Source organism: Nycticebus coucang, chromosome 13 (assembly GCF_027406575.1).
Source record: "Nycticebus coucang isolate mNycCou1 chromosome 13, mNycCou1.pri, whole genome shotgun sequence".
In the NCBI taxonomy this organism is placed as follows: Eukaryota; Metazoa; Chordata; class Mammalia; order Primates; family Lorisidae; genus Nycticebus; species Nycticebus coucang.
The window spans coordinates 54,995,193-55,010,022 of NC_069792.1; the positions used below are offsets into that span (position 1 = coordinate 54,995,193).

A 14,830-nucleotide genomic window follows, 5' to 3' on the forward strand; every position below is an offset into this window, starting at 1 on the left:
CCTGAATGTTCTTAATGGGTTGAGAGATGCAATGCAATAAAAACTTCTGCAGCTATGGGCAACTGGTGATTGGCAGCTTCACAACAAAGCACCTGCTCAGACATTAAACATCAAAACTGCAGTTTTTCTTTTTTCTTTTTTTTTTTTTTTTGTGAAACACCAATTACCCAGGTGCATGGCCCCATCAGAGTCCAAATTTAGAACACTGTGACTTCTGCCTTTTCCCCAAATTAAAACTACCTTTGAAAGGGAAGAGATTTCAGACAGTTGATGAGATTCAGGAAAATAAGACAGGACAGTTGATGGCAATTCCAACACAGAGTTTTGTAGACATTTTTGAATCGTGGAAGAGACACTGGTAGAATTGCATGAGGGACCAAAGTGACTACTTTGAAGTGGACTGAGGCATCATTGTCCTATGTGCAATGTTTCTTGTATTGTGATTTTCAATAAATGTCTCCATTTTTCATGTTACATGGTGGACATTACTTTCCAGACAGATCTCATATATCTTGGAAGCTATTAAGAATGCTGGGGATATCCTTAGATCTTGCTCAGAATTATTTTCATTATAAATGACAATTGCAAGTCCAGCTTGCAATAACATTAAAATGGGAGGGAGAGAAATTGAGATGGATTAGTTGATTATAGGAAATTAGGGAAGAGTAATGATTCTGATGGGATTGGCATAAATGGAAGTCTTGATCCTGAAGGAGTTTCTCTTTCCATCACTATTTATTATTTCTTGTTTTCCCGTGGAATCACGGCTCTTTACCATCTATGGCTCACATCTTATGACATTAAGACCAAAGCGAAATAACTATACTTCCCAGGATTCATTTTAATCATCCTTATCATACTCCTAAAAGATTACCTTTGTGATTGGTTTCTTCCAAGTACAGAAGACTAAAGATTACCTAATAATGTGTATAGCTCTCAATTCAAACAACTTTAGCAAACCAAACTAGTTTATCACTGCTTGCTTCTGTTAAATATACATTTAAAAGATATACTTGAAAACTGGTGGCCCATAATCAACAGAATTGCCTGCTTCATATCTTAAACAGGGATTATGTGTATCAATTGAGAGCAAAATCATAATTAAAAACTAAATATTAATTCAAAAGAACATTCAAATTAAGCCTGGAATTTCTAGTGGCAAAATAGCAGCACACAAATTCACAATTTGCATATCTATATAAACAATCTATAATATCTACTTTTTAAACAAAATACTTTAAAAAATTATTTAAACTATAATTTCTACTTTTTAAGCAAAATATTTAAAAAATAATTTTAAGTTATAAATTCTTTTGCTCATATATTCAGTATGAATAAAGATATTTAACTTTGGAATGACCAATGTCCCTAAAAAGAATTATATATCTAGTCAGATACAAAATAAATCTGTTAAAACATAACAGTATTTATAGATATAAAATATATATTTTATAAAGGTCAGAAGTATTTTAATGCTAAATATTATCATTTACCATTCTTGATATTATATCTTTTTAGGGAGAGATACAGTAATTCAGATGCTCTATTTAATTGAGTATAAAATGCTATTTATGTAAAGAATTATTTCATATTTAAAACAACAGTCATTTTTAACTATGACATGGTTTTATGTGGAAGTTTCCTTAGTTTAATAAAAGAATAAATTACTTAACGGCTTTTGGCTCTTTACTGTTCAATTCCTTACCCTTGCACAGAAACAAGACTGCATATTGCCCTTTGTTGATATTGCTGCCCAAGCTCATTATCATGTGAATATCTGGTTATTGTTTTATAAGTGTTCATTTTCCAGAAGCTCACAGTTTTTTTCTTTCCCAACAGCCGACTTCACACTAGCCACACTCATTATCATCATGTGGCAGTACTGCTCTTCCTCTGCCTTTGCTGCTTTAAAAATTAATGCACTGTTATTTTCTGAATACTGCATAAGCTTCTTACGAGTACATTATGCTATCAAGCAAGCACACACGGAAAAGCTTCCTAAACTGTTATTCTTTCAATGAAAATACAGCTGGTTCTGCTTCAAAGGCACATCTTTTCACCTGCAAATGGACTTGCTCCTACACTTATTCCTCAATTCATTGTCTTGTATTTGTGTCTGGAAATCTTTAATTGCCTTTAATTAGAAAAAAGTAAATTTAGTGCTTTAATCTTGCAAATACATTCAATCATAATTCTGTCTGGGATGAATACCAAGTTCTATTCACTGTCTGATCTCTATAACAAAGATATATAATTTATTGTCCATTTATATAGACCATACCAATTAAGATACAATAGAAAAGCAGAGAGATAAGAGTCAAAATATTTGAAAAGAAAAATTTGCACTCTAAATTTAATTACTCAAATGAATTATTGGGAGATGAGTTATTTACAACATGCCAAAAATACCAACAAATAATCTTTGCTAATCAACAATAAAGACTTTTATATTTCCTTCAACATTTTAGACTAATTTCTCATCAACTGGTTCAAATTCCTCCTTTCCTTCCACAAAAAGCAAAACACTACTTGGAATCTTACTTTTCCTGCATTACCAAAGTTACTCAAAAGTAACACAATTCATCCTATAAAGTAAATGTTCAATTACTATATCTATACTATCTTTAATTACTATACCACAAACTACAAATAACAGTACTCGGCTTATCATAAAACTAGGGTCAATGGAGTTGTTTAGGGAATCTTATAGCAAATTCCAGTAGCTATGCAGGTAAACAAATGGTCTGCACTTTGATACCTTCAAGCTGAACAAAATTACAAGTGCTCAAAGAAAAATAAGTAAAAATAATCAATCAAATGGATACAATAAAAATTATTATAGAACCAGGGCTGAGTGTGGTGGCTCATGCCTGTACTCTGGGAGGCCGAGGTGGCTGGATTGCTTGAGCTCGGGAGGTGGAGACCAGCCTGAGCTACAACAAGACCCCATCTCTAAAAATAGCTGGGCAGTGCCTGTGGTTCAAGGAGTGGGGTGCAAGCCACATATGCCAGAAGTGGCGGGTTCAAACCCAACCCCAGATAAAAACTGCAACAATAATAACGACAAAAAATAAAAATAGCTGGGCACAGTGGTGGGCACCTATAGTCCCAGCAACTTGGAAGGCTGAGGCAAGAGGATCTCTTCAGCCCAAGAGTGAGCTATGGCACTCTACCTGGGATGACAAAATGAGGCTTTGTCTCAAAAAAAAAAAAAAAAAAAAAAAAATTCGTACAGAACCAGAAACAAAACAAACAAAATAAAAAATGGATCCAATGGATAACTACCAGCATAGTGCACAGTTTATTTAACCAAACATACAAATGCTGCCATATATTTCTTTTTTTTAAAAAAAGTGAAATATTATCTATAAAAAGAAAATAGAAAAAAATACTTTTCTCAAAATTACATAGAGATATCTGTAATATGGACGGCAAGTTGGTAAATTAATCCTTAAATATGAAACTCTTACACAAGCTTTTAAATTATGCTATAGAGAAAACTCAAATGAATAACTTTTCAATGCTTAGATGGAACACCTTGACTCTAATCTTATATTACAAAGGACACATCATGATTTAACACCACTGTAAGTGCCATGAAACAAACACTACATAGTTAGCTTTGGGCTGAGACAAAGATAAGCCAATGAGCTTATTGTTTTTCATGAGATACAAATTAATTTCCAAGAAAATTATATTAAAATGCTAACCAAGCAGTATGTTATACATGGAGGGGAAATATAATTAATCAGAAGACATTATAAATTAAATCAAATGTTAATTTACACTTAGCAAAAAAATCAACAAATATTAAGGAAATTGCAATGTACAAGGTACCCTTGGAGAAGTAGAAAAGTAAAGTCAAAGAAAAATAACAGAGAATAACAGGGAAGATAAATAACAAACTTAAATGTTAAACTACATATTTCAGTACGTTTTCAAGTTAGTTAAAGATACTATTATTATTTCAAGAGAAACAATAGAATATTCCTTATGATTAACATATTAGATTAAATAAAGGGTATGTTAAATTTTAATTGATTACTTAAGTAAATATTTACTTTACCTTCTATGAATATCATCAGAGATGCTAAAAAAAAAAATCTGTCTTTAAAAATATTTAAATTCCAACAGGTGTAATTTAAAATAATTATACATGAAAGAGTTAAAAATCTTTTACATTGCTTAATATAAATAAAGGCATTCATATACTTTCATTTAACAAATTTAAATATACTTTGCATTTAAGGAATTTATTTTATTTTATTTTATTTTTACATTTAATGAATTTAAATATGCCACAAAAATGTGACGAAATCCTTTCCCCCACAAAAAAGAGAAAGGAAAGAAGGGAATGAATGGAAAACATCAGTGATAATAATAATAATAATAATAATAATAATAATAATAAAGGATAGCCCCAAATTTTCAGGAGGAAAAGTTAGCATGGAAATTACCAAGAAAAAGTCACTACAAACAAAAAATACAAATGAAATTGTTATAAAAAAAACAATTCGTCATTCACAGTAAATAATACCAGATATAGGATTAAATTTGCTTGCTTAAATTAAAACAAATATTCTTAAGTTATATTAAAATAAAATGCTGAATTACAGATGAAAATAAATGAATAGGAAAAAATAAGAATACTAAAGACTAATATTTTACTAATATTAATATTTAAACAAAATGCAAATAAAAATTTCACAAAAACTTTATTAAGGTCATTACTTAGTACAAGGGGGTATTATCATAAACATATATCAATTTACAAATGCTAAGCAATAAAAATATAGCCTCAAGATGTATAAGGCAAAAACTGATAAAACAAAATCACAAGAATTAAAAACTCCATAATCAGGAAATTTGTATTCTACCTTCTCAACAAAATGACAACTAGGATATATACAAAAAACAACAGAAATCTGAAAACCATAATTAACATTAGTAATTACTGCACACAAATATTAGAGAATAACTATTTCTTTCAAGCACAGAGAGAATGATAACAAAACTGAACCATATACTAAGTCATAGAGGAAAGCTTAATATCACAAACTATTATTATACAAAAAATATTCTCTGAACTTAAGGTTAAAAATCAATATAAAAAGCAGTAAAAGTATAGATATTTTATTTGTTAGTTAAGTTGTTATCAGCTTAAACTAATTTTATGTAAGATTCATAGCATAACCACAAAGAAAATCTAATAGTAGATAAAAAAAAAGATAAAGATCAAAATATACTACTGCAGAAAATCATCAAATTGCAATAAAAAGACAGGAAGAGAGAAAGATAGGAACAAAAGAACTATAAGACATACAAAAAACAATTAACAAAATAACAATAGGTCCTTACCCCTCAATACTTACCTTAAATGTAAACGGATTAAACTCACCAACAAAAGATACAGAGTGATTCAATGGATTTTATTTTTTTTTTATTAAATCATAACTGTATACATTGATATGATCATGGGGCATCATACACTCGCTTCAATGGATTTTAAAAAGAAAAGTATATGCTGTCTATAAGAAACTCAATTTATATTTAATGACACACATAGGCTAAAAGTAAAGAGATGGAAAAAGGTATTTCATGCAAGCAGTAATCATAAGCTATGCATGTGGCTTATATCTGACAACATAGATTTTTAAGTCAAAACTGTCACTAGAGAAAAAGGTCATGACAATGCATAATGATAAATAAGCTCAACAGGAAGGCATAATAATTATGAATATATCTGTATACATGCAACATCAGAGTACTTAAATATGTAAAGAAAACATCCATGGAATGGAAGAAATAGAAAGCAGTACAGTAATAGTAGGAGACTGCAAAGATGAATTCTAAGAATAATAAAAAGATATGGAGAAACAGAAACCTTTATTCACTGATAGCAGGACAACCACTTTAGAGAGCAATTTAGCAACATCTAGCAAAACTGAAAATGCACATATCCAGTTATACAACAATATAATTTGTGGTATTCACCCTAAAGAAAAGAAAAAAATGAAACTAAGGTAATATTTTAAAGGAACAGTGGCTAAGAATTTTCTTAGTACATATTAAGGAAATGAATCTATAATAAGAAGACCAGCAAATCCCAAGGAGTATAAATAAAGTGAAATCTATTCCTAGATTCACTATAGTAAACTTCAGAAATTCAAAGACACAGAAAATCTTACAAGGGGGTAGGAAAGAAAAGACTGAATTGTCTTCATTTAGACATTTACCAGCAGCAAAAATAAAAGCCAAATGTAGTGGAATCGTTATGTGTTGAAAGAATACAGAATGAAAATAACAAAGCCTGCCAAATGAGAACCCTATAAAAAGGAAAAGCATGTTTCAGTAATAAAGGTAAATAAATTCAATGATGTAAAAGAAAAATAAATAAGAATGTACCAAAAGCAAATTCTAAAAAATACTCACAAGTACACAAAAAGTAATTTTACATAGAAAGTCTTCAATGTAAAAGGAAGAAAGTGGTAAATATGTATATAAGTACAAATGAATTTTGACTGAAGAAACTATAATAGCATCTGAGGAGAGTTAAAAATAGAATTAAGATACATAAAAATCCTCTTTTACCCTTTGTATTCCTAGATTAAAAGTAGGAGTACCTGACACACTCATGAAAGCATAGTGCTCTTACACTGCCAGCTCCATGAACTTAGACGTTAAGACTTACCAGTGCACCTTTGAATACCTACTATAGTTGTGGGCCACAAGAAAGTAATGTAGTGAAATCATTCTGTGGTCAATTTTTTGGAATCCAGTCCTGCTGTACCTCTTTTCAATTGTAGAACCTTTAAAAAGTTCTATAAACCATCTTTGCTAAGGTTTCCTGATCTATAGTAATGGAAATACTAATACCTCCTATACCACAGGACTACTGTGATGACTAAATACCACATGCCTGGCACAAGATGCTTAATAATTGTTATCTTCTTCTATTATGTAAGAAATATAGGTTTACAAGAAAATTGACTGCATCTTTATATGATTTACATAGCACATATAAATATTATTTGGTTTGACATGCTTAATAACATCTATGTATAAAATATTTCAATTGTTAAAACTTTTTAATTATTTTTGCTTCCTATTTTGAAATAATTTATGTCTAGAATAATACATGTAATATTAGCTAATCTCACACTATCATTTAAAAAGTATTTCTGTAAAAATGATGAGACTCAAACCAATTTATTTTCCTTTATACTCAGTAATATTTCAGAATATTCATTTTCCTTAGTTCACTGCCTTGAAGGTGAAAAAGTATTTTATCTTTATTTACTACACATTTCAAGACCATATTACAATAATAAAACAGTGTCAGTTAAATGTGAAAATTCTATGTCTACAAGGTGTTTTCAGTCACAATGTAAGTCCATTTGATTCTCACCTTAGCAAAGAATATTTGTAAAGAAAGACTTTTGTGAAATAAATCACTGTCATTTAGTACACAGTTGAAAAGCAAAACTTTTAGTAGAAGATAAATATTAAAATCAATTTAAAAGTCTTCATTCTAAAAATGGCTTTGGTTTGACAAATACAGTTACTGACTGACCATACTAAATTTATATAAATAAGATTTAGTAGCAAGGGGATATTACATACATACAATGCCACTACTCTTTGAGAAAGTTTATTAGCAAACTAAATTAGCTTACTAATAACTTTAATAATAAAAAACTATGATTTTCAGTTAATCAACTGTTTATGATTTTTAAAACCACAAATATAGTAGTATCACCACAAAATAATTCTACCTTCTTTATTCCTTCCTCACATTTTGCATCATATCTGGGAAACGTGTGTAAGAGTCTACTTAAATCAGAGTGTTAATGATAAAAGATCTGTCATCATCAGTCCAAGTTCAGACTAATGGTACTTTCTTACTTTAACACAGAAAATTCTTCTTTGGAAAAAAAAAAAAAAAAAACTTTGAATTAGATATTTTCTTATCTAATACTATGTTTTCTATTTCCTTTATTTTTCAGTCTTTATAAAAACTTTATATATAAATTTCTATACTACATGCATGAGAATCTTAAGAAGATAGTACATTACAAAAGGACTAAACAAATGCATACCTTCACAATTTTTACTTCATACATTTAGTTTGAGTGTGATTACTACATTTGCAAAGTGCACATGGGATAACTCATATCCATGCAGCAACCTAGTTTAGAAATGGCTATAACACTTAGGGCAATCACAAAAACCCTGTGAAACAGATGTTCTTGTGGCTCCTTTTATTTTCAAGAAAAAGTCAAACAGGAAATAGAAATTTGGATAGGAACATATGCAAACAACAGTACTCTTTGAACTCACAGAGTAATTTATGGTAAAGAGAAAGCTCAGACTTCACAATTAATTACTTTCTCTGCCTCATTCTTCTTGGACTCCAGTAAATATGAGAAGGACTAAATAAACATAAAGATATACCATGTTTATAGAACAGAAGATTATAGATGTGTAATATATATTTATTCTCCAAAATTGACGGTTAGATAAAATTAAATTTAAGAAAAATCTTAACAGCCTTTCTTTGTAGAAATAAATTCAATAATGGTAATAGCCATCAGAACAGTATTGCAAATGAGGGTTGTGTAGGGACTGACTGGAAGCAAATATAAGAAACTATATGGGAAGATGTAAGTATTCTTCTATATTTTCGTTGGGATAAATGGTTACATGGGTATATGCTCTTGTCAACTTTTTAATAATTACATATGTAAGAGTTCAAAGTGGAATGATCTACACATGATTATTCTTTATTTATGGGGTTAGCACATTCCATTAGATCGGTATATCAATAGTAAATCAGCCCTTCTGTTTAAACAAACACTTAAGTAACCTAATTTAAATAACACAAACCCACACTATTCATTCATAATGCATCCTATAATCAGGGAAGGAGGGATACATAAAAGAGATAAATATGATAAGCTGTTTCAAAAAATTAATCCAGTTATAAATATTGTTTTCAATTTGCATTGTATTTATCTGAGTTTAGATCTTTTCATGAATTTGTATTTTATTTTTAATTGTACTGTTTGTTTTTATTTGACTATTTAGAGTCCTTCTTTTTTAATTGCTTCTTCTTACTACTTGTCCATTTTGCTGTTGGGTTTCTAGACGATTTGATTTATTTATAATAGGATTAATTTTCTGCATATAAATTCTTAGTTGGTTTCAATAAGGGCACCAAGAAGATACACAGGGTAAAAATAGTCTCATCAATAAATAGTGTTAGAAAAAAACTAGTTATCCACATACAAAAGAATGTTTTTAGACCCTTATATTATACTATCCTCAAAAATTAACTCAATGGATTAAAGACCTAAACATAAGACTGGAAACTGGTAAACCTCCTGAAAGAATACACAAAAGGAAATCTTAGACTTTGATCTTGGCAATGACTTTTCGGAGAAGATACCTAAAGTACAGGCAACAAAAATAAACAAGTGAGAGACTACATCAAATTAAGAAGGAACTAAAATGACAGCGCAATCCACAGATTGGGAGATAGTATTTGCAAATCATATATAGCAGTCCTTCTTTAACTATGGGAGATAAAGTTCCAAGTTCTATCCTGAAACATGGATGTACTGAACGCTTGGTATACTATGTTCTTTCACCTGATAACCAAGATAGGTATTAAGTGTCCAGTGGTTATGTAGTGTAAATGGTGAAGGTATATATCCTGGGTGGTACTACATGCATGAGTACAGAGTGGTACTGTGCTAGATTTCATCACACTACTTAGAACAGCATAAAATTTAAAACTTATAAATCACTTTCTTAAAGAATTGTCCATTTCTTATCTTCAGATCACAGGTAACTGAAACCACCAAAAGCCAAATGACGGGGATAAAAGGGGACTACTATACCTGATAAGGGCTACTATACAAAATATACATACGAATCAATAGCAAGAAAGCAGCCTGAATTTTTTTAAAAAATGGGCAAAAGACCTGAATGGAATTTTCTCCAAAGAAGATATAAAAATAACCAACAATTATATGAAACAGTGCTCAACATTCCTAAGTATCAGAGAAATGCATACCAAAATGAAATGAGGTATCATTTCAAACCTGTTGGATGGCCATTATCAAAAAAACAAGTGTTGGGTAAGATGTATAAAAGAGGAAACCCTTGTATATACTGTTGGTAGAAACAAAAGAGGTATAGACATTATAGAAAACAGTAGGGAGGTTCCTAAAATAATTTCAAGTAGAACTACTATACCAACAATAATCTCTCTTATGGGCATACATTCAACAGAAATGAAATTAGGACTTTGTAGCAATATCTCCACTTCCATGTTCACAGCAGCATTACTCATAATAGCCAAGATAGGGAAACAACCTAAGCATCCGCTGATGGATGACAGAATCAAGAAATTGTGAATGTTATGCAGCCCTAAAAAAGGAGATCCTGACATTTCAGAGAACATGGATGAATCTGGAGGACATTATGCTAAGTTTAATAGGCCAGCCACAGAATAAAAAATACTGCCTGATCTCCCTTACATTTGGAATCTTAAAAATACATAGAAATATATAGAAAAAGAGAGTAGAATGGTAGGTACCAGAGGTGAAGGGGAGGAAGTAATGGGGAGATGTAGGTCACAGGATACAAAGGTAGATAAACCTGTATATCTAATGTACAACATGAGGATGCTAATAATATTCTATTGGACAGTAGATATTTACTGAAAGTAGACTGTAGGGGCTCTTACCACAGACACAAAAAGGTGCAATGTGAGATGGTGGATATTTTAATTGGTCTAACTACAGTAATCATTTCATCACTTCTGTATACATGTGTATGTGTGTGTGCATATATATATATAAACATCATGCCACATACCTTAAATATATAATAAAAATTCGTAATTGGCTCTATATATTCCATATATTTTTCACATTGTTTGAATGACTTTTGCAAAAAGTCTTTGTCTTTATAGAATGCACTTCGGTGCCATAGTTACGAACTAAATCTATATTCTCTTTTAATATCAATTGTTTCTATTTTCTGACTTCTATTGTAACTTCTTTATCAGTTACTTAGAAGTTATTTTTTATTAATTTATTACTTTTTCATTTCCAAAGGAATAGTAAAGATGAGAGAGCACACAATAGGAGAGGGTGGGGATAGGGAAGGGGAAGTTACCCTTTTGCTTTTAATTTCTAATTTACTACATTTTTATCAAAAAATGTGGTAGTAGGATATTGACTTTTTATAAATTGGGGAAGTGCATTTGTGATGTAGTGCACATATATAGGTAATGTTTTACATATACTCCATATGTCTGTGGAAAGGAAACCCTGCACAGAAGGCATAATGTAAAACAGGTAAGCTTCCTATTACCTTCTGTGTTGAGGAGGGTCTCCCCTCCAGCCCACCATTTTACTAAGGTAATACTTCTTCAAGGTCCACGTATAATTGGGAGTCTTAATTTCATCTCCAAAGCTTTGTCTGTGTCTCCCACAAACCTTCACTTATGACCCCCAGAGAGGTCTCTCACTATTTTCTCAGCTCATGTCTCCATTTGAAAGAACACTTGTTCCATTTTATTTAGCATAGTTACATTAAAAGAGAATTGTAAGGTTATCAAATTATTTCCATTAAGAGTCAATAGAATTAAAAGTCTGTACATGGATAAAATGAAATTAATAGATGATAATATCCAAAAATACTGTATAAAAGTACCTAACCTCAAGAATAAAATAGTTTTTGTTTTTTAATATTAATAAAAATATAAAAGTATTGAAAAATCACAAGCACATGAAGTTTATATCTTCACTGGTAAGCAAGGCTGCATTTACCTTTTGCCCCAATAAAACTTTATAAAGTTTTTCTTTACTCATGTATTTCTGTGTCTCATATGCATTAGAGAAAATTTGTTTTCTTAATATCATGCATAATTGCTTTTTTCTTTGTCTTAATTCATAGGCCTATACTTCAGAGAATTTATTCCTTACCAATTTGCTTTCTGTACTGATCAACAGGAAGTTTGATAGTGGAAGCATCTTTTTTACCCATCTTTGATCTCCAAAATCTTTGCTGAAAGGAGAGAAAACAATTATGAAATCCTTAAAAAAAATAAAAATAAAAAAAAGACTATCTATAAACTTCAGGAATTATTCCATAATATTCATTTTTAAAATAACAGATAAAAACCAACTTCGACTTATTCCCATTACATACCCATAAAGAATGCACAATTATTTCAAATAAATTACCAAGGATACACTTGCTGGTAATTAAATATCCTAATCATTTGTTCTTGGTAACATTCATTTTATCAAGTACAATCAATGCCCAATTAAACCAGCCTGTTAGAGAACATTATCTGTAAATTTGAAAATCATGTACTAGTTATTCAGCTAGGTTGGGGCTATAGGCAAGCCACTGGGGGCATGCATCTTTCCAATTACCTACTATGTTATAGAAAATGTAAAGCTAAAGTTTGAACCTCATCATTTTGCATTTTGTTTTAAAAAGCCTGACATATGGAAACAGTGTCAATGGATTTGAGTTCTAATTCTTCCCCACTTAATGTAAACTGTAAACATTAAGTACCACTTAATAATATTCTATCTTGGCTCGTTGCCCGTAACACAGCGGTTATGGCGCCAGGCTCATACACTGAGGCTGGCAGGTTAGAATCCAGCCCAGGCCTGCTAAACAATAATGGCAACAACAGCAAAAAAATAGCCAGGCATTGTGGGGGGTGCCTGTAGTCCCAGCTACTTGGGAAGTTGAGGCAAGAGAATAGCTTAAGCTGAGGTTGCGGTGAGCTTTGACACCAGAGCACTCTACCGAGGGCAACATAGTGGGACTGTCTCAAAATTATAATAATAATAATATTCCATCTTTTGGTATCAATTATTAAGTAATTACAAAGCACCAAGCTGCCAGCCCTTGCACAGGGTCACTTCCCATCAACGTAGACCTGAGATGAGACAGCAGGTGCCATATTGCTTCTTCATAACCTATTTTTTAAATTGATATACTGGGTAGCCCAAAAGTCACTGCAAAAGTCATAATACATAAGGAAAATTGAAAATTGTAGCTAAATGTATCTTTTTCATTTTCAGAATAATCATTACCAGATTTTATAAACAGGTAGCCAACATCTGTAAAAATCTGTAATGAATATTTTGTAAATGAAGATACATTTAACTACTAATTCCCAATTCCATGTGCATGGTGACTTTTGGGATGCCTATACAATATTGTGAATATTTCCAGAATACATGTGATATTTTGGTACTTTATAGAATGTGTAATGACCAAATTAGAGTAATTGGGATATCCACCATCTATATTTTCTTTGTACTTCATATTAGGAACTTTACAAATCGTTTCTAGCTATTTTTAAATACAGAATAAATTACTAACTATAATTTTTCTATGGTGCTATCAAATACTATTGCTTATTCCTTGCACCTAACTGTATTTTTGTATCCCTTATCCAACTTTATTCTTTCCTTCCTCCATAATTCTCTTCCCAAGCTCTGGTAACCATCATCCTCCAGGTGATCTACTTTTCTAGCTCTTGTGGGTGACTATGTAATATTTGCCTATGTCTGAATATTTTTAACTTAAAAAAATGACAAATAAATTAAGTCTTCATTTCTAATAAACCATGTAGTTATTATACATAAACCAACATAGTTATTATGTATAGGATAGCACATCTTGAAAAATTTTAGAAATAAAACCAAGACCTCACCTAATTCTACAGTCTTACTTGCTATAATTCAGAACAAATAATAAAATAAAAATAATTCTGTCACGACAAGTATAATAAAAAATCAATGATATATTCATATAGAAATTCCATTTGCATAGTGCTTTGTATTTATTAATTGTAAAGAGTCAAGTTATTTTAATGTCACTTGTGTGGGTCTAGGAAAAATCACTTCATATTAGGAGAGAAGTTAAAATGAATAAAAATACAAAATAGTCCCTGCTTAATTTAGTTTTGTTCTTTAACTTTCTCTAATAAGCTTAAAAAATGTAAAAAGCAAATCACTAAGGCTATTTCCCAACATGGTTGCTATGCCTCTCCCAGTTCCTTCCTGGTCATTCAGATCAATATTCCAACACAGATATTTTATTCATTCATTATCTGTAGCAAATAAAAAAATAAGGGATCTATGAAGAATATCTTATCACCAAAGTAAAATGAATTTCACTTATTTATACATGTGTTTTACATAACAAAATTATACTTAAAAAGTGAAGTTTTTAAAAGAGCCTAATTTTTTGAATAAACACATTTTATATGTATAATAATCTCTGAAAATAAAAAAACTTAAAAGAGAGGAGGCGGAGCAAGATGGCAGCCGAGTAACACCTTCCTTGCATCTGGGCACCGTGAGTCTGGGGAGATAGGACTCAAGGCATCTCTGGCTGGTGGGAACTGCCTATCATCATTCCTATGAAGATACAGGGAGTCAGCGAGAGACTTCTGGACCCCAAGAGGAGGACTAAAGCAGTGGAAAACCGGCAAGTGGTCACGTGTGTTCAATCCGTCTAAACCCGCCCACAACTTCCACAGGCACAAGAACTTAAAGAGCAAGAGGAAGTGAAAGGAAAATTAGGGCAAGGAAACAGATAAAAGAAATCACTCATGAGGAAGAATCAGCAGAAAACTCCAGGCAACATGAAGAACCAGTCTAGAACAACCCCACCAAGGGACCATGAGGTAGCTACTGCAGATGATTCCACCAGTATAGAAATGTTAGGAATGACAGAAAGGGAATTTAGAATACACATGTTGAAAACAATGAAAGAAATGATG

General features: G+C 31.1%; 1 protein-coding gene across 7 annotated transcripts in view; it reads right to left on the minus strand.

The window, feature by feature from the left end:
- TRIQK (triple QxxK/R motif containing) overlaps positions 1–14,830 on the minus strand; it is a 93,636-nt gene that overhangs the window by 23,824 nt on the left and 54,982 nt on the right. For all 7 annotated transcript variants that reach the window (XM_053559277.1, XM_053559279.1, XM_053559278.1 and 4 more), the window contains one exon: positions 12,000–12,081. In XM_053559277.1, coding sequence (XP_053415252.1) covers positions 12,000–12,060 — 61 coding nt within the window. In that variant the 5' untranslated portion in view covers positions 12,061–12,081. The remainder of the gene's footprint in view (positions 1–11,999; positions 12,082–14,830) is intronic.